Here is a 19,974-nt window from a genome sequence, read left to right as displayed (position 1 = left end):
TCTAGAGGATTATGCAAACTGAGTACAAAGGCCCGCCCATTCCCTAGGCTGGGATCCTAAACAGTGGAAAGAAAGAGAGGGAAGGGGGAGTAAGGAGAGGGGGAGAGGGAGGGGGAGGGGAGAGAGAGAAAGCTGAGCACAGATATTCATTCTTCTCCACTTCTTGATTGTGGCTATGACATGAGCAGTCTCCTCCAGCTCCTGTTGCCTTGACTCCCCCACAGTGATGGACTGAAACCTGAAACTGTGAGCCAAAATAAACTTTCCTTCCATTTCTTTTGTCAAGAAATATAACAAAGACATAGAAAAACAAGAAGCCAGAGAATATCTTATGACTTTCTGGTAGGGTCTACCTCTTCAAGGGCCTACCTCTACTGCTATCATCACAGGCATCACATGCACGGCAGAAAAGAAATAGACTTCAGCAAGTTACAGAATCCCAGAGCCTAGAGGACTCTAACAGAGTGAAGAGTAAGGAAATTGTCTCGGAAGTAAGTCTTTGAGGGAGACAAGACCATTCTTGAGGAGTGGGCAGTGGGCTGAGTCCACACAAATCCTGATTGCCAAGGTCCAGCAATTTAAGAACAAAGGCCTGCTGTGGTGAGCATCTCAGTATATAGGAAGTTTCATAATTATTTTTTGGGGGGGTGAAAAGTGTTTCCTAGACTCATGCTCTGAGAGTGTCTGACCTTACAGAAACTTCCCGATGGGCACAGAGCACTCAAAGAACTGGGTTGCCATAATCCCCACCCCATCCCTAGCACCTACTTGAACTTCAAGGCTCACTGAAGGAGGGTGGGGTTAGGGATTGACCACAGGCCAGACAGGTTTCATGGTAGGTGACTTTTGCAATAGCAGAATGAATATTCATCCAGAAATAAGAGCCCTGTTTTTCTAACCTCATAAAGATTAAATCTGGTGGCACAAAGTCAACTTTCATATTGTAGAGTGAAAAATTATAAAGGCCATCTTATGAAATATGTGTAAATTTTTCGCCTTAGACCTTGGGCAGAAAAGCACCTGCCAGCAGGTTTGGGTCCATCTAATTAGTTACAGAGGAGGGGGGAGTTACAGTACAAAGGCCTGTTAAGAACATCCCAGAAACTGACTGGCCAAAGGAAGAACTACACCCTGCCCCATGGTACGGCCTACTAGTGTTCAAAAAAGGTAAAACAACCAATCCTGTGCACCCACGCGAAAGTTCGATTTTTCCCTACCCCGCCCATATATAAGCGCTATGCCCCTGAGCCACGAGGTCAGTCCCTCTATCCCCTATGTGAGATATGGGGATATGGGCTGGCCCAGAGCTCTGATTTAATAAACCACCTCATGTGCTTTACATCAAGACGGTCTCTCGTGTGTCCTTTGGGTGCGTGCTATCCTGTGACTTAAGTGGACCCCTTTCTGGGGAGTCCCGGACCTTTCAATATAGGTATCAGAATCTTGAGTCATTGGAGGAGGGACAGTAAAAATGTCATCTATGCTATTATGATTCTGAGATTATGAAATAAACAAATAAGAATGGCAAACTATTGGGATAGTGGGGTTTTGTCTTTTTCCCTGTATATGTAAAAGGGAAGGAGAAAGATGCACTTGTGCTGCAGTTTTATGTCACCTTACACAAGCTAAAAGTCATCTGAGAGGAGGGAACTTCAATTAAGAAAATGCCTTCATAAGATGAGACTGCAGGTAAGCCTGTGGGGCATTTCTTAATTAGTGATTGACAAGGGAAGGCCCAGACCATTGTGGGTGGTGTCATCCCTGGGCTGGTGGTCTTGGGTTCTAGAAGAAAGCAGACTGAGCAAGTCATGGGAAACAAGCCAGTAAGCAGCACTCTTCCATGGCTTCTGCCTCAGCTCCTGTATCCAGGTTCCTGCCCTGCTTGAGTTACTTCCTCCAATGATAAACAGTGATGTGGAAGTGTAAGCCAATAAATTCTTTCCTCCCCAATTTGCTTTTGGTCGTGGTGTTTCATCGTAGCAATAGAATGTTTTCAGAATGCTTACTTGAGAGTGTTCCATTTATGCTTCAGAACAACTAAGGAGCTAGGTGTGTTTTCTTTTGTTGTGGTATTGTCAATTGAGTCTGTTAAATGTGCCCTACAGCTGAGTTACACTCTCAGCCAGAAGCTCAGTGTTGTGAGTAGGGGGTTGAGAATTACCCCAATGTTACACCCAGGTAGTCAGCTACCTGGAGGTTTTGCAATCCAGGCTTGCCTATTACCTCTGTCCCTAAGAGGTACTACTTACCTACTTAAGGCTGATACTTAAGTAGGTAATCTGTTATTTGGCCTAAATAGTGGTTTAGATCTTAGAATTCTGTTCCATGTTTTAAAATGCAGTTATCCAAATAGAAACAGCCAAGAGCCAACTGCCCAGAAATAAAGGTTGGGTGATACATAAGTGAATACAGGCTAAAGGGTCTCCTGAACTCCTAAAATGAGGCCCCTCAGTTGCTTTTGTTTGGTTGAATTATATTTATTAATATTTATCCTCCTAGATATCTTTACAGAAAAAGTTTCAAACCCTTAACTAATTTAAAAGTAAATGTAATATATTTGTTAAGTGTATTTTATGAAAATAACTGTTTCACAAAACAAAACAAAGTTAAGAAGAAAAGTAAAGCTGTTCTGCATTTTCATAAAATTTTTTAATGTCTATCTTAACAGAAAGCTGGTGGAATCTCATGTTCCCAATTAGTCTAGAGAATACTGCCAGTCATGTTGTCTCTGGAACCTATTACTGTGCATCAGTGGGGATGTGTTCATGAAAAGAGCCAATGGCATCTTGGGACATTTATAGAAATTATCTTGACCTTGATGAACTTCCTGAAGCAGTCCTGGGTACCCTCTAGATACCTGGACCACACTTTGAGGACCATGACCTAAAGAATGAGCAAAAGGGATGAGAAGTGAGGGAGACATTCAAAGATGCACCTAGGGGCTTCTCAAAGGGCACTTGGAGGACCACCCTCTCTCTGCCCAGACCTCTCTTGAGAGACAAACTTGAGCTACCTGGGCAGGAGGGCTCGGCTAATTCTTCCTGGAACATACTGACTTTCATTTAGTTTTGTTGGTTTTAGGGTGCTTTTGATTTGGGGGTAGTTTGGTTTGGTTTGGTTTGGTTTGGTTTAGTTTGGTTTTGAGACAGGGTCTCTATGGCCTCTGCTGGCCTGGACATCCACAGCTGAGAATGAACTTGAATTTCTGATTCTCCTGCCTCCACTTCCTAAGTAGTAGGATTATATGGGTGGTATTGACATATTCTAAGTCAGGACTTTATTATGCTAATACTCCAAAGTGGCTGCAATCGGGTTTTTCAGAATTCCTGAAACAGGGTCAATCACACGGCAGAACATAGGAGAGAGAACCCTATTTTTCTACATCCATAAACTTAAGCTGCACCAATCCCTGGGTCTCCTAGTTAGGTCTGCGGTGGAACCAAAGGTGTCAAGGATCTAGCACCTCCTTCCCACAGCCAACATGGCCCGCTTGCCCTTTCTCAGTTGCTCAGTGCAGAATTCACTACTATGAGAGCCAGCCAGAGGCTTCATTTTGCACCCCTCCCCAGCGGTGTGTCCATCCCAGTTGCGCACCGATCTTTGTTTTTCCTCGGTTCTGCCAGCCACAGGTGGGACTCTAATAGGCCAGGCAGGAACAAGATGCATAGTGAGTCTCAGCCCCTACCCCTGGGGAGCTCACACTTTAACTAACCTGGAATCTTTGGAGAGAGCTGTAGTGGCGGCAGTAGTGGAGAGTGTAAGGCGGCGGCGGCGGGCTGTGACCACACTTCTGCTAGGAGATCCCTTCCTTATCAGAGGTAAGGATGCGGTCGGCTGTCCCTAAGGAGCGGTCCACACCCCATCCAGCCTCACCAGGAGCAAAACAGTTAACCTAGGCTCGAACAAGAGTCGCGACTCCACTAAGTACCTGGGCTGGAAGAGAGGAGAGTTCCCTAGGGCTCTGCGAAGCTCGTTCTTAAGGCTCCAGAATTCTCCATCCAAGTAGCGGTGCAGCGATGAGTCCCCAAGCCCCAGGTCCGAAGTCTGCTCCATCTTTGTGCTTGAGGGTGCACAAGGTTCTGTAAACCTCCTCTTAATCTCCTGGCTTCTGGGTCCTCCTACTTATCATTCCACTAGACTGTCTCCTCCCTCCTTACCTGTCTGTCACAAGCCTCCTGCACCCTCCCTTCTTTGAGGCAAAGAGCTGTCCAGAGCATTTGAGCTCCACCACTGTTCTGACCTTAACAGGAACTGCACTTTAACTCCAGTAAGTTGTCCCTCCAGATCTGTGGGTCACTAGAAGCAAGTTTCAGATACTTAAAAGAGGTGCTAGTCTGATGACTCTGGGCCACGAAGGATACTCAGTACTAAGGCGTTTCATCCACTTAACAGAACCACACGGCCAGCCATTCTGCATGGTTCCCAAGGCTTCTGCTAAGACCCCACCACCCCAAACTGGACATTATGTGTCTTCAATCTGGAGGTGGTACCAACCAACAGACGGCAGTACAAGGTAGTTGGGAGTTATAGATAGAAGATAATGAACACTCAACTCACCTAACAAGAATATCTCTCTCTGTCTCTCTCTCTCTCTCTCTTTCTTTCTGTCTCTTTCTCTGCCTCTCTCTCTCTCTCTCTCTCTCTCTCTCTCTCACACACACACACACACACACACACACACCTCTATCTCTCTCTCACTCTCTCCCCCACCCATTATTGCTGTAGTCATGTGCAAGAAAATGTCTCCCTTCCTTTCAAAGGCTGTTTTGTGCAATCTTTAGGCCAGCAGATACAGCCTCCGGGAGTTTTCTTCAGCTCACAAATTACCATAAGTGGGTTGCCTTAAACAGCAAAAATATAATTGTTTATAGTCCCAGAAGTCAAAAGTTTAAACTGGATCTCCCAGGGCTGGAATTAAGGTGTCAGTAGGACTGGATTCCCTTTGGAGGTTGTTGGACAGAAATCTGATCCCATGGCTTTGGTTCAAGTGTTTGGGGGGTTACTTGTATTTTTGCCCTTTAGCTCCTTTCTCTGTCCTCAAAGACCACCACTCCCACCTCGGCTTCAAGCATTCCAATTTCTTTTCTTCTTTTGACTTTGACCTTCCTGCCTCCCTCTTAAAAGGACTCACTTACATTGATCCCACCTGTTAACACAGGGCAGCCCTCCTATCTCAATATCCTTAACTTAGGTCATTTCAGCAATGCCCCCTTTGCCAAAGAAGAGCACATATTCTTAGGTTCCAGAGGTTAGGCCATAAACGTTATTGGTGGGTCATCTGTTTGTCTACCACACCATATTCATGAAGCAGTACCCAACAGATGGCAAGGGATTCCTACATAACAGAAATCCAGGAAGTGGGAGAGTTCTGAAAGTGAAGTGGCTTCACTTTCACTGAAAAGGGCCATTCTGTCTGCTCTATCTATCTATCTATCTACCTACCTATCATTTCTCTGTATTCTCTTTATCTTTTCTTTTACTCTCGTCTCCCCCAGTCTGTAGAACAGATGTTGCAATGCCAAGTACCATACATTCCAAATAAAGGAAAGCATCTCTGAGGAGGCAATACCCTAGGCACAGCCAGAAGGCCAACACCCAAATCAATCTATGAGCAGTGCTAGAGGTTGCTAAAGCTGCTCCTCCAGCTACTCTTTGCTTTCCACAGGTAAACTGCACTTCCTCTTCCCAAAGGGAGGCAAGGAGACCCCACACTATCATAGTATCAAGTCCAAAGTCCCGGCAGGAGGCACTTTGTCAAGTCAGGATGTATTTTCTCCTGGCCTAGAGACCTAGAAACTAGAAAGACGAGTGACTATGTTATCTTCCATAGCATTCAGCTCAAGTGGAAGTGGGGAAACCTAAGTTTTTGAAGAATTGTGCATTACATAGTCTATAGAAGATACTGGAAGAATGTTACTGGTGAAATTAAATATTTTTATATATACATACACATACATACATTTCTCGAATATATGTATACATATATATGAGATTCCTGTTATGTGAAAATTCTTCCCCATCAGTTGGGTATTGCTACATGCTGTTATACAGATTACATGGTAGACAAACAAATAGCCCATCAATAATGTTTTGCCCTTGTTGGGAGCCGACTCCTAGCAGAAAGCAGCTATTATCTTTGCAGCCATCTCAGGCCATATTCCCTGACAAGAGACTTGTTTTCAACAGCCCCACAACAGCTGAGCACACTCTGATAAACATCTTGCTTTGCTCATATATTTTGTTTTGTTGTCAGTGCCCCCAGCTGCAAGGTGCACCTGGTAAAGTGTCTTCAGCTGTGTTCCCTTGCTTGTGTTTATAAATACCCAGAATTTCCTTTCAATAAACGAGACAAGAGACTTGACCACACACCCTGTCTTGCCTTCATTCTTCATGTCTCTTGCCCCTCCATCCCCACTCTCTCTCTCTTGCTAGACCCTGACCCTCAGACTGGAGCAGCAGCTCCGGCCAGGACATGCCCTAATCTCTGGAACCTAAGAATATGTGTCTGTGTAAAATATATATATATATATATATATATATATATATATATATAGTATGTGGGCAGAAAGAATGGTTTTAGAAGGAGATTGTTTGATCATTTGTTTTTGTTTTTTGAGACAGGGGTTCTCTATGTAGCCCTGGCTGTCCTGTAGACCAGGCTAGCCTCAAACTCACACAGATCTGCCTACCTCTGCCTCCTGAGTGCCCACCACACCTGGCAGAAGTGATAGGTGATGAGGATAGAGAGTTGGCTCAGCAGTTCAGAGCACCTTTTGCTCTTGTAGAGGGCCCAAGTTTAGTTCTCAGCACCCATATGGTGGCATACAACCATCTGTAGTTCCAGTTCCAGGTGAATCAATGCATTTTTCCGACCTCCATGGGTACCAGGCATATATGTGGTGCATACACACTTGTAGGCAAAATACTCATACACATAAAATAAAGTGAATAAATATTTAACACTTCTAAAAGAATGATAGGAATTAGACAAAGCTGTCATTGGTCTATGGCGTGTCTAATGAACACACAGCTCCAACAGACACCAAAAGCACAAAGGGAACATTGTTTTGACTGCTACTACATTTGACAGTCATCTTTTAGCAAGAATTGGGCTTAGAAAAAACACAGTTGGTCATGCATGGTGAAACATACCTGTAATTCTAGCATTGGAGACAGGAAGGCAGAAGGTCACAAGTTCAAGGTCATCCTGGGCTACCTGAGATCCTCTCTCAACAAAGCAAAAGAAAGATAATCATCTTGCAAATAGAGTAAAACGGAATAAAGAACGTAGGATCTTTAGGGGTAGGGAAGGTAACTGTTTTGTAACTTCTTTCTATTAGTAAAAGATAACCCGAGGAGTGGAGAAGGTGTTTGTTTGTTTGAAGGGAGGGAGTGCGGGTGCTGTTTTTAGGAAAAAGGTTAATTAACACTCAAGACCCCCCAAACTCTGCATTGTGACAGGGAGAGCATCAAAAGTTCAGCTTGGACCTTTGTGATGAGTAGACCTTAGCTCCCTCCTCATTCCCAGGCCACACAGCTCCAAAGGATACCATCTGAAACATCCTGAGTTTCTGTATCAGAGCACAAGAGTGTTCCCACACCTTTACCAGAGATGACACAAATAATTTGGCCTATCCTGGAAGATATTAGAATCTTTTCACATGCCACACCTACCTCCAAGGGCCAGAGAATCATCATCCTCTTACGTGGCCAAAGCAGTAAGAATCATAAGATCCATTGCCAATAAACTTCCTGCAAATCTTTTAATATTAACAAGGAGAAGCTGTGAAATAAATGACTTAGGGAAGTTGCCTTTGAGTAACTTTGACTAAATTCAATAGATCCAATGGCCACTGTTTTAATTTCCTGGAGCCGCCACAGAAATACCACAAACTGGTAGGTTAGCCACAGAAAACTGTTCCCTCGTGGATATGAAGGCTCCCAGTGTGAAGTTGAAATGGCAGTGGTACCCTATCCCTGTGAGTTCCAAGGAAAAATCCTTTCTTGCCACTTCCTAGACTCTAGTGGTTTCCAGAAATCCCTGGCATTCCTTGGCTTGTAGTTACATCATATCATGCTAATAGCTTCCTTAATCATATGTGTCCTTCTTCCCTTGTGTTTACTTTCAAAATTCTGTCTTCTCAGGACACCAGTCCCTGGGTTAAGAGCTCAGTCTAATCCACAGTGACTTCCCAATTTGATTGCATATGCAAAAATCCTTATTTCCAAAGAAGAAGGCGTTCTGAGGTTACAGATAAACATATTTTGTGTGTGTTGGGAATACTATTCAAACTAGTACCCCCACCTCAAATTGATCTTGAGCCAATAAATGGGAGGAAGTAACCACTGTTGGGTTAGGTAGTTGATTTCTGCATTAACTACATATCAGAGTGAACTAGAATTTTTTTAAAGGCTCAACGGCACAAACACACACAGTCCTCCCAACAGACCCATATTCTAAAGGTTAAGCATAGACACTTGAATTTTCAAAAACCTCCTCTTCCTCCTAGGCCAGTGATTCCAAACTTTGCTGCACAGTGGTTTGCTGAAACCTAGAAGCAACTGGAGAAAGTAAAGTAAGACGGTCTGTGTAACAGTATTGCACCCATTTTGGCTTCTGATTTTGATCATAGCACTGTGGTTTTGAGTGTTCTGTGTTTGAAAGCAAATTGAAGTATTTAGTGGCACAATTTCTTCCAAATGAGTCAAAAAAAGTGTTTGTATGTATGTATGTGTTTGTGTATGTGTTTACGTATATTTGTGTGTTCATATCCACACCCATATGCATGTTTGATGTGTATATGAAGAGAGAGAGGAAGGGGGAGAGGGATAAAGAGAAGGCAAAAAGCCGGGCGGTGGTGGCGCACGCCTTTAATCCCAGCACTTGGGAGGCAGAGGCAGGTGGATTTCTGAGTTCGAGGCCAGCCTGGTCTACCGAGTGAGTTCCAGAACAGCCAAGGCTATACAGAGAAACCCTGTCTCGAGAAAAAGAGAGAGAGAGAGAGAGAGAGAGAGAGAGAGAGAGAGAGAGAGAGAGCAGGCAAAAATGAGGCTTCTCTCAGTCATGTTATCCAGTCACTCTCCAGTGCTGTTATCCAAGCCACTCTCAGTTATAAACAAACTTGTTTGAATTCTTTTCAGCAAAATGAAAATGCTTCAGTTCACAAAACTCAAGGGAAACTTGGGCACAACTGGAGAAGATCATTGGTGTGAAGAGTATCACAAACCACTAGAACCAGCTGTCTCAGCTAGCTATCTGTTCTCCCTCTCCCTCTCCTCCCTCTCTCCCTCTCCCTCCCTCTCTCCCTCTCCCTCTCCCTCTCCCTCTCCCTCTCCCTCTCCCTCTCCCTCTCCCTCTCCCTCTCCCTCTCCCTCTCCCTCTCCCTCTCCCTCTCCCTCTCCCTCTCCCTCTCCCTCTCCCTCTCCCTCTCCCTCTCCCTCTCCCTCTCCCTCTCCCTGTCTGTCTTTCTCTGTTTCTCCATTCTCAGGACAGACGAAAACCCACCTGAAAGTAAGAACAACAGAGACCAACAGGCCCCCAACCTCACAGTTCTCAGCTCCAACCATAAGAAACTACGTTCGTTTCCCCTTGGTTTCCCCCTTCATTTCCAGTTGCAGCAATTCTAGTACAACTTTGATTGGCTTAGTGTGGGTAAGATAACCACTTCTGACCAGTCAAATGCAGTGGAGAAGCTGTGTGGCAGGAGCCTCTATGAGGCTACATTGCTGATATGGCTACATAGGTCTAGTATGGAGAGGGTGTCTACTCCCCCACCCCACCCAGCAGCTTCCTGAGGGGTTTGACAGCTGCCTCTCCTGCCTCTCCAAATCTTCTCAGCTCTTTCCTTTTCCCCAAAGCCTTCAATCTAACAGGCAGCATAGTCAGACAAAGATGTTGGCCTCTCCAGAACCCTGAGGAGCCTCTAGACATCCCTACAAAGAAGTACTCCCCTCCCCAGTAAAAAGTACTCAGCTGGGGATTGGGAGTCCTTCGAGGTCATCAGAAGGCTAGGAGAGGTTAAAGGCACCAGAGTAGAGGTTCTAATTACTCCTGGGCCAGGCTCAGAAATCTCACCCATGACAGGCACCAGATACAGACCAGAAAGGTTGGAATGAAAGAAGGCAACAATGATTGGCCTCTAAGAAGTATGAACTGGACTGTAGTGGACTGGAGAGGACATCTGAATTACTCCCTAAGAGCTGTTCAGGTCTTCATTACGAGAGAATGGCCCTAAAATTGTTTCTGGCCTCTGCACTGTGCCTGGCCTTTTGGCCCTGGGAGGAGCAACAGACTGACCCCCTCCCCAGCAAGGTCATTTATAGGGCTTTCCACATGCAGTGGTTTATGGTGAGTTACACATAACCTTGGGCATTTGATGCTCAGGTTTCCTTTAAGCTGCTTCTACAAATGAATAACCAACAATGTTTAACGACTTGCCCAAGGGCACATGTCTCTTAGTAGCCTCCTGAACACCCTATCCAAGGTTCACACAACTGAATTACACACTACACAGCTGACTTGGGACATTATTCATAAATGCTGCTTTTATGGAGATCGCAGGGCATGAACACTAAAGCCCAAAGCTGTGGTTTTGTAGTAAGGTACAGCCTGTCCTTGGGAGCATTTGAGTGTGCAAATTTTAGAAATCATCTAACCAAAATTTAAGAGTTCAAAGGCATCCTGGAGCTTGTCGGGACAGTTCTTTTTTTTCTGATGAGGACACTGCAGAGGGTGTTCTCCAATTGAGTAGACCCTGGCTACTGTTCAAAACTTGAGGTAAGAAAAATGGAAAAATTTGGAGAGGAACAAAAAAAGCTGCTCTGTGGAACAGAAGAGACAGGGGAAATTTTATCATTGCTTTGCTCTATTTGCCTTACGCTATTTGCTCATTGTGAACAAAAGTGGCAGAGGAACAACTTGGGCACTTTTTGCTTATTGGCTCTTCTTAGCCCACATTCTAGACAAATGTCCACGGAGAGGAAAAGCCTCCTGTAACAGCCACCACAGTATCTTCGGGAGTGACAAGGTTACTGAGTACACGCGGAGGGAGCTGTGGGGAAAACAGCAGACTCACCTGTGGCTGTTTGCACACAGCCGCTGCTCCTCCGTGATTCCCAGAAGATAGTTTTGACTGGATGTTTGGCTGGAGGCATGGTTTAAAGAGCAGCAGCTCCGTGGTTAATTTTGAACAGTCATACTCAGCCACATTTTTTTTTTGACAGTGCCCTTTAGAGTTCCCCAGCACAGATAAAATAAGGCTCTGCATAGGAAAGCACAAATGGCTACATTATGATAAGTCAAGGCTATCTTATTATCTTAACCTAATACATAATGCATAAGAATATGTAAGAAAATGAGCAATATGTATGCCCAGATTAAACATAGAGTATACATCTGTAGATAACTTGGGTTCACTTCACCTCTTCTCTAGCCTTTTCTTTGCTCCCAAGAAGACAAACGAGGTGTTATTCAGCTTCTAACTAAGGCCTAAGAGCTGTGTGGAGAGTGAAGTCCAGAAAGCCTTATAAAAAGGCTGCTAAATTAGCAATATAAGAAGAATCTGTCCACAAAAAGAAAGGCTGGGGTCTTTTAGAACTGGCCAGAGCCACTTGCATTTACACCCCAGGGTGCCTGAAAGTAACATTTTAATACTAAGATACTAATGAGACATGCCAAGCGTGAATTTGTAAAGACAACTCCATGTAATGTAGTGTGCACTAGCAATCTCATGCTATGAAAATGACCCCAAACTCCAGAAAATGTGGCATGAAAGCCCCAATCCTTTGGACAGTCTTTATTGAGCTTCTAAGCTTTCTCTCTGGTCCAGGCCATTCTCCTTTGTAAGTGTATTCTTTAGGGTTTCTCTGGGTAGTCCTGGCCATCCTGGAACTCACTCTGCAGACCAGACTGGCCTGGAACTCAGGGATCTGGCTGCCTCTGCCTCTCGAGTGCTGGGATTAAAGGAATCTGCCACCACCAGCCAGCTTGGAAGTGTCTTCTTAATCTTTTACTTTGCTTGCTATTATCCACGAGGAATTCGAGAGCCTGGAACTCCCTCTAGTGGTGTTTATCAATTCTGATCTCTGCCAATATCACGATCACAGACAATATTTTAGTGTGCAGCTATAAAAACATGCCAGTAATATCTTTCTAGTTAGATAATTCTAAGAAATCAAATGGGAAGTCACTCATAATTCTTTTCTCTAGGTTAGAAAATGTCTATCTGTCAAGAAGCTACAATATCTTGTTTATCAACTTAAGGGAGCTGAAACACTCCCAGGACCAGTAGAAACAGGAAGGTAAGTAATCACATGAGCCTTTTGTGTTCTATTTGCTTTGGTCAAGTGGCCCTAGAGAGGCAAAGTGGGAAGCTATTAAAACTCAAGAAGCAGAGAAGACTAGATTATTTCTCAACTCACTCTCATGGCACATGAACATGTTAAATATTTATTCTTGGACGTCCGGACTCTTTAAAAATTATTATGAATATTTTACGAATATTATTTTACGAATATGTGTGGGTGTGACTTTATGTGCATCAAATATGTGCAGGTGCGGGCAGAGGCCAAAGGCATGGGATCCTACAAACCTCTGGACGGACACACACACACACACACACACACACACACACACACACACACACGGTCTTTCCTTCCACCTTGTGGGTGCCTTTATTCACCGAGCCAGCTCACCAGCTATGCAATTTCCGTTAGTTAAGCAAAGAGAACAAACTCGCGACTCTCAAGACCCAAGAAGGCTCAAAGCAGTTGAGTCACCGAATCGTCACGTTCAGCCTGGTAGTGTAATACTGTAGACCAGTTGCAATTTATACAGTTTTTTTTTTTTTAAGTAATAATAATCCCTATGCCAAAAGAAAAAAAATTGGTTAGTGTCTCACTGGAACGGAAACAAGCCTCACCTCAGCCAGGTAGAACTCACTAAAAGCCTAATGGCAAGTGAAAGGAACTGCGGGAGAGGTCCGAAGGGGGCGGGGCGGAGGCGGGACTTTGTATCCAAGCAACGGCTGCAGCGATTGGCCAGCTCTCCCGCAGCGGAGACCAATAGTCAGGCGCGCTGCCAACGCTCGACGTAACGAGTGCGGCTGCGCGGGGAATTCGAATCGCTGACCCCCTTCGAGGCTTGGGGACAGGGCCTGATGGGTTGTTTCGTCGGCGGCTGGTGGGGCATTTCACCGCTGCGCGCTTTTTCTCGTCATGGACAACCTAGAAAATGTCTTTCGGTAAGTGCCGGTCAGGTGGAGTGAGGGCTTGAGCCGGACAGAGTGCGGGTCCGGACGGTTGGAGTCCGGCTCCCTCAGGCGCGCTTTCTCTTCAGCGCCGCTTCCTCAGCGCGTTCGCCGCACCAGGCCTCAGCCAAGGTGGCGGCCCCCGCGTCACTAGAGTAGAGGTGCAAGCTGCAGCCGGTTACTGTTTTGTGCCAAGGATTTAGGCAGTCTGCGGGACCTTCAGAAGTCACGTGTCTTCTTGCGGAACTCCGTCTAGAGGCTAGACACGCCCCGCCTTCAAAACCCAAACTTGTGTGGTGGAGATTTTTGGAGAAAATTTCAAAGTCTGATAAAAACGTCACCCCACTAAGGAAAGAATTTACTATTTCTCGATTGCCTGATACGTAAGAAAAAAACTGAAGCTGAACTTTACGGAAAAAAAATGCTTACGAGCAGATTTTTTTTTTTTTAAGCTTCTACACTGACTGCTTTTGGGGGGTGGGGGGGCTGGGGGAGGAGAGTTAGGTGACTTACCCAGTCTGATGTTAAGCCATTTAAAACTGTCAAATCGGATGTTACAAGAAATACAATTTTATTTTTATCAGTTCTTTAGGTATTCAAAGAGTAAGGTATCCAAAATCTGTCGGCGTTAAGCAGTTTAATTTTTGATCTGCTCGACTAAGGATTTCCCCTCCCCATTCTAAAAAAGAAACTAGGTATTTAGTTTTTTAAAGACTAATTTATTCTAATGATTTGATATTTTAGCATTAAGTTACAGTGTGTTTAAGCCGTTTTCCCAGGAGGTGTGGCTGGTGTGAGGCTGTTTAATGTTTTCCTTGGACAAATATTCGTATATCTTATTTTGCTAAATAGGAACTTCTAAACACAGTAGTGCTGACAGACATGCCAAAAAGAATCCAAAATGTGTTCCTTTTAAGTGAAAAAGTGAAAGCCCTTGACTTAAAAAAAAACCATACTGACATTGCTAAAATCTATACTACAAAATTTATGTCCACAAAATTACGAAAAAGCCATTGCAGTTTCTCTGAATGATAGTTCAATATGCCAATGAAATATATTTTGAGATAAATTTTCTGCTTATCTACAAAAACACTCCTTTTAAATTTTTTTTCTCCTAATCTTATCATTTCTCAGTTTAAAAACCTATGAGTGTCTCTCAACTTGATTAATACTGAGAATACAGTTAATTCTCATCTTCCCTCTCTCTGAAGTTGTACACATAACTATTCTTACCCTTACTACTTACTAGGACTCTGCTGTAACTTCTGAAATGATTCCTATTTATAGCACTGTCTTCATGTGCTTTTCCTTTGGGACAATGTTAGATTTGGATTCAAGCAAGCAGTCTCTGGAAACTCCAAATTGTACTGCTGGGACTGTCACACCAAAGGAGAGGCTTTCTTTGGATCTTATTCTAGCCCCCTAACTTAGTTATGCTCCTGAGAAATAGAGTGCTTGATCTCAATCCCACTGAGTGGCAATGACCTTGGGAATCACCAAATCTAGATAGACTTTGAGGCAAATACTGCTTCTGACTTCTCTGAACGCCTCTGAATGATTGCTCTTTTATGTGATGTTTGGGTTGATATTCAAGATTCTATTCTCAAGTATATAGATAACATAATGTAGAATCAAATATATCTTTGGCATCCAGGAATTCTTTCATGTGTGTACTTTTCTGTTCTAGCATGTTTGAAGCCCATATGCAAAGCTACAAGGGTAATGACCCACTTGGAGAATGGGAAAGGTTAGTGTATGTTTGTTTGTTTTCCTTTAAACAAAGGAACCATATGCTACTCTGTGGAAAACTAGTAACTAATATCCATATTTTTCTAGCCTTATGAAGTGGGTAGAAGAGAATTTTCCTGACAATAAAGAATACTTGGTGACATTATTAGAACATCTAATGAAGGAATTTTTAGATAAGAAGAACTACTACAATGATTCAAGATTCATCAATTATTGCTTAAAATTTGTAAGTATAATTGCAGGTAGATAACTAAATATAATGTTTTACTTCTTGTTCTCTCCCTTGTTTTGGGGGGTGGGGGGATGGGTGGGTTAAGACAGGGTTTCTCTGTGTAGCCCTGGCTATCCTGGAACTCACTCTGTAGACCAGGCTGGACTAGAACTCAAAGACATCCACTTACCTCTGCCTCCAAGTGCTGGCATTAAAGGGGTGCCCAACAATTGGCTGGCATTTGTACTCCTCCCTTGTTAAGATCATTTTAGATTGCCTTTCTTATATCACTTACTTGTTTTTATTCAGGAATATTTTAGAAGTTATAAAATCAGAAGTATGTATTTTATAGCCTTGGCTTCTGAAATACTGAAGAATCAGTGATTTAATTTTAAAACCCCTCTTTATTTCATATGTCTAAGTGTTCCAACATAAAAGTTAAATGAATTGTTAGATAAGAAATGTGGTTGGGGCCAGTTGTGGCTCACTTGGGAGAGAGAGGCAGACAGACCTCTGTATTTTCAGCCAGCTTAGTCTACAGAGAGAGCTCTAGAACATCCAAGGCTATGTGGCAAGGCCCTGGGTGGGGGGAGGGGAGAAAAAAACATGCTTTAGGGAAATATGATAAGCAGGAGCTCTTAGGTGCTAAAAAAGTCTGTGGGAATGAATCAAATTCACCAGGAGTATAGTAAATAAATGTTAACTGAGAGTTAAATATCAAAAAAATTTTTTTAACTATAATATATAGTTGTACATAATAACTAATATATATACTATATAGTATTATATGTGACTATATATAGTTATGTAATAACTAGTATGTAACTCTAATAACTAGTATAATAACTAGTAAAATATTTTTTTGTTTTGTTTTTTGGGAGGGGTGGTTTTTTGTTTTGTTTTGTTTTTTTTCGAGACAAGGTTTCTCTGTGTCCCCCTGGCTGTCCTGAAACTCACTCTGTAGACCAGGCTAGCCTCGAACTCAGAAATCCGCCTGCCTCTGCCTCCCAAGTGCTGGGATTAAAGGTGTGCGCCACCACTGCCTGGCCTTTTTTCTTTCTCTCTCTCTCTCTCTCTCTCTCTCTCTCTCTCTCTCTCTCTTTTAAATAAAATTTTAACTCAGAGGCCAAATATACTAAAGAAGGAGGTAGTCTTTAGTGTGTAAAAGAGGTACATTTAGTATATAAATGTACTAAAAGAAGGAGGCATTCTCCGACTTTTAAGAGGGTAGGATTCTGTGTTTATATTATGGCTTCCAGTTTAGGGTTTCTATGGGATTCCTGAGTGTGCAAACAAGTAGGTCTCAGATTCTTGTGCCTTCTCTTGGGCTCTTTTCTTTCTTTCAGTTTGTTTTATCTAATTTCGATGTGATTGTTTTTGTTTTTACTTTATTATATTTTATTTTGTTATGTTTTTAAAAAATGAATGGATGAATGAACAAATGAAAACCCGACTACTAGGGTATAAGTTAACAACTGACCTGTCATTTATACCTACTGGGAGAGGGAGAATCTGTTTTCTCAAATGGGATGACACTAGGTATATCAACCACTCCAGGGTAGGTCTCATGTTCAGGAAGTTGACCAACAAATAATGAACTCCACAGTTTTTTGCATACTTTCATTTGGTTGCAGTTTGGTTTTTTGGTTTTTTGTTCTTGTTGTTTTTTCTTTTTGGCATTGATGTGTTTTGGGGTTATGTTATTGTATTGGGTTTTTTGTTTGTTTGGTTTTTTTGTTTGTGTTTTGAGAACTTAAAGTTGGGTAGGTAGAAGATGAATATGATCAAAATATATTTAAACTTAAAAGTTGTTTTAAATAATAAAAATATTATTTTAAAAAAACCCAAAACATGTTTTCAAAAGAATTCAAGAACCAGTTAAGATGCTGCGTATTATGCAGCACGAATAGAAACCCCGCAGTGGCAACATGTTGTTAATTAAAATATTGTTACTGACTGTATTAAAAAAAAGAGAGAGAGTAGAACTCTCTGATCTGAAATGAAAGCTTGGAGCAAGCCAGCGGTGGCGCAGCAGCTAAGGTAGCCAGCCGCTTGCAGAGGGCAAGCCCGTGCCCTCTTATCTGTTTCTCCTGGTTCGAATCCTGCTTTCCCGGTATGACTCCGCCCAAGTTTAATGGGAAAGCTTGGGGCTATGAATTCTAGTAATAAAATCTTATGGAATAGAGAATGAACATGAAATTGTTACCTAAATTATAAAATACTATAATTAAAGGCACCTTGTAGGACTTGAGTAAGCTCGGACTTAAGACAAAAGAAGTATTTCATGTAATGAATCATTGTAGGCACCACTGTTTTGTGAAATGCTTTGATAATTATTAAGTATCAAGGGAAGAAATGACTTTTAGATTTATAATCAGAGAACAACATTTGTCTTTACCTACATAATACCCTAGACTTTCGCAAAGATTGAATAGTGTAGGTCTGGCTGGGCTCTGGGAAAGAACTAGCTTAGCATACTGGTTGTCTTGTGTATAGTTGTTAGTTATACATAGTTATGGAATAGAGTAACAATATGTAAAAAATGTATATAATGTTGTGATCTAAGTAATTGGTATATAACCTCTGGCATTTATCAGTGTGTGTGTGTGTGTGTGTGTGTGTGTGTGTGTTGGAAGTCAAAACCCTCTCTATCAGCTATTTTGGAATATAAAATTATCAACATAGTTTCCTAGTGTGGAACATTAGAAGTCATTCTTCCTATCCAGCTACTCTCTGTATTCATTAACCATCTCTTTGCACCTCGTTATTTATGTGTGGTTTTGCTCTGGATTTCTGTAGGCTGAGTACAACAGTGACCTTCATCAGTTTTTTGAGTTTCTGTACAACCAGGGAATTGGAACCAAGTCATCATATCTATACATGTCCTGGGCAGGGCATCTGGAAGCCCAGGGAGAGCTGCAGCATGCCATGGCTATTTTTCAGACAGGAATTCACAATGAGGCTGAGCCTAAAGAACTACTACAACAACAATACAGGTAGTTTCAAAGTGTGTAACTCTTTTCTTTTTCTGTCTGTATCTTTATGTGTATCTACTTTAACTGTAAGTCATACTGTATGTGTGTTGTAGGTCTGACCACAGATAGAGAGCTTTATACTTAGGATGCTATGTGACAGGTTTTATGTCACTTTAAACTGCAGCATTGTGAAGCAACACAGAAGATCACATCAAAAGAAGGTCACCTACAAAAGACCGAACAAATTGTCCCTTCAAAATAACCCATTAAGCCACAAATAGAATTATCCATTCATGAAGACAAAGCCTTCTTGATCTAATCACAATTTGGAGATAATATTTTATAAGTCTCACAGTGTGGGTTGAGTATCAACATAAAGTTTTGGTGGCTAGTCAAACTGTAGTAAATTATCATAATGAATACCTTATTTTTCTCTTCACGTGTTTTGCTCTGTTACTTTTCTATTAAAAAATGCCTCATTTAGGAAAACTTGAAAATGCAGAAAACTTTATTTTTTTCTTCTCCATGTTACATAATTACAAACATGCTTTACAGAGTTAAGCTATGTACACACTGTATGTCAAGATCTTTTCCTCAAAAAGTAATATATTTCTTACATTTATCTAAAACATACGTTTAAACAGTTTCAGGGCATGTGAGACATACAACCAAACCATTTATTCAGAGTTTTTCTTCTGCATTCTCATTAGAAGAGTTGTCTCATTAGAAGAGTTGGGGACCTTCTATGTATTGCATGCCTTGCCAGCATTCAACATTTTCAACATACTACCTGTTTTGGTTTTTTTTTTTTTTTTCAGTTTTACTATAGTATTTATGCTTTAAAAAATTTATTATGAGAATTTTTAAATATACATAAAAAAGAATCACTATCTAATGTTCATTTTTATACTTTTAGTAATTGTTAACAGTTTTTTTTTTTTTATTTTTTTTTTATTTTAAATATATGGCTGCTTGCCTGCATATATTTATGTGAACTCTGTATGTACTTGATACCCCAGAGGTCAGAAGAGAGCACTGGATCCCATTGTGAAGCATCATGTGGGTGCTAGGAACCAAACCTGAGTCCTCTAGAAGAGCGGTTAGTGCTCTTAACCTCTGAGCCATCTCTCCAGCCCCTTGACCTTTTTTTGGGGTACTAATGATACTTGTTTGGTCCAAGCACACCACTTGGAATGTGTGAAAGTCAGAGATTAAATAATGGTGGTCAAGCCTGGCAGAAGCATGCTTACCTGCAGAGTCATCTCATTAGCCACATGCTGACAGAATTTTTATCTCAAACAACTACAATCCTCTTTTTTTAAAAAAAATTTTTTTATAGGCTTATTCTATGTTGCCTAATAAAGTTAATGATAATTCTTTAATATTATCTAACTTTGTGTCTTTTCAAACCATCATGTAAAATAGTTTTGTTACCATTTTGTTTTTTTTTTTAATTAAGCATCAAGCAAGATTTAGTGCTTAGTTGTATATCTCTTCTCTATAAAATAAACTCTTGTTTTCATTACCCAAAAATGTCAGACTTGGGAGATGCACAATTTTTAATAGGTCGGATTGGTATGGAAAAGCACTATGAAATGATGTATGTGTGAAATTTTTATAAAGCATGAGTGATGCAACCCACTGTCCTTTGAAACAGTGGTCTAAGTTTTATATTTTGATTTCTTTAAAATATAATCATTTTGTTTTAGATTATAAAATATGTGAAGTAGTAGTTGAGGCATCTTTGAGTTTTAACAGAGAAAGAATGTGTGTGTGCTCAACAAATTTGAAA

At 41.8% G+C, this 19,974-nt stretch overlaps 2 protein-coding genes across 4 annotated transcripts in view; one reads left to right on the top strand and one right to left on the bottom strand.

Moving 5' to 3' along the window:
• Acoxl (acyl-CoA oxidase like) overlaps positions 1–4,114 on the bottom strand; it is a 281,145-nt gene extending 277,031 nt beyond the window's left edge. For both annotated transcript variants that reach the window (XM_076929722.1, XM_076929723.1), the window contains exon 1: positions 3,929–4,114. In XM_076929722.1, coding sequence (XP_076785837.1) covers positions 3,929–4,053 — 125 coding nt within the window. In that variant the 5' untranslated portion in view covers positions 4,054–4,114. The remainder of the gene's footprint in view (positions 1–3,928) is intronic.
• An 8,987-nt stretch (positions 4,115–13,101) lies between these two features.
• Bub1 (BUB1 mitotic checkpoint serine/threonine kinase) overlaps positions 13,102–19,974 on the top strand; it is a 31,279-nt gene continuing 24,406 nt past the window's right edge. Inside the window, exons 1-4 of one of the 2 annotated variants that reach the window (XM_076929718.1) lie at positions 13,102–13,241; positions 14,935–14,994; positions 15,084–15,222; positions 18,007–18,203. In XM_076929718.1, the coding sequence (XP_076785833.1) occupies positions 13,216–13,241; positions 14,935–14,994; positions 15,084–15,222; positions 18,007–18,203 (422 nt within the window). In that variant the 5' untranslated portion in view covers positions 13,102–13,215. The remainder of the gene's footprint in view (positions 13,242–14,934; positions 14,995–15,083; positions 15,223–18,006; positions 18,204–19,974) is intronic. The other variant, XM_034496852.2, reaches the window with a different exon arrangement.

This window comes from Arvicanthis niloticus, chromosome 2, assembly GCF_011762505.2.
Source record: "Arvicanthis niloticus isolate mArvNil1 chromosome 2, mArvNil1.pat.X, whole genome shotgun sequence".
Classification (NCBI taxonomy): Eukaryota; Metazoa; Chordata; class Mammalia; order Rodentia; family Muridae; genus Arvicanthis; species Arvicanthis niloticus.
Note: the sequence above shows the minus strand (reverse complement) of the source record. Positions and strands in the feature narration are given on the sequence as shown.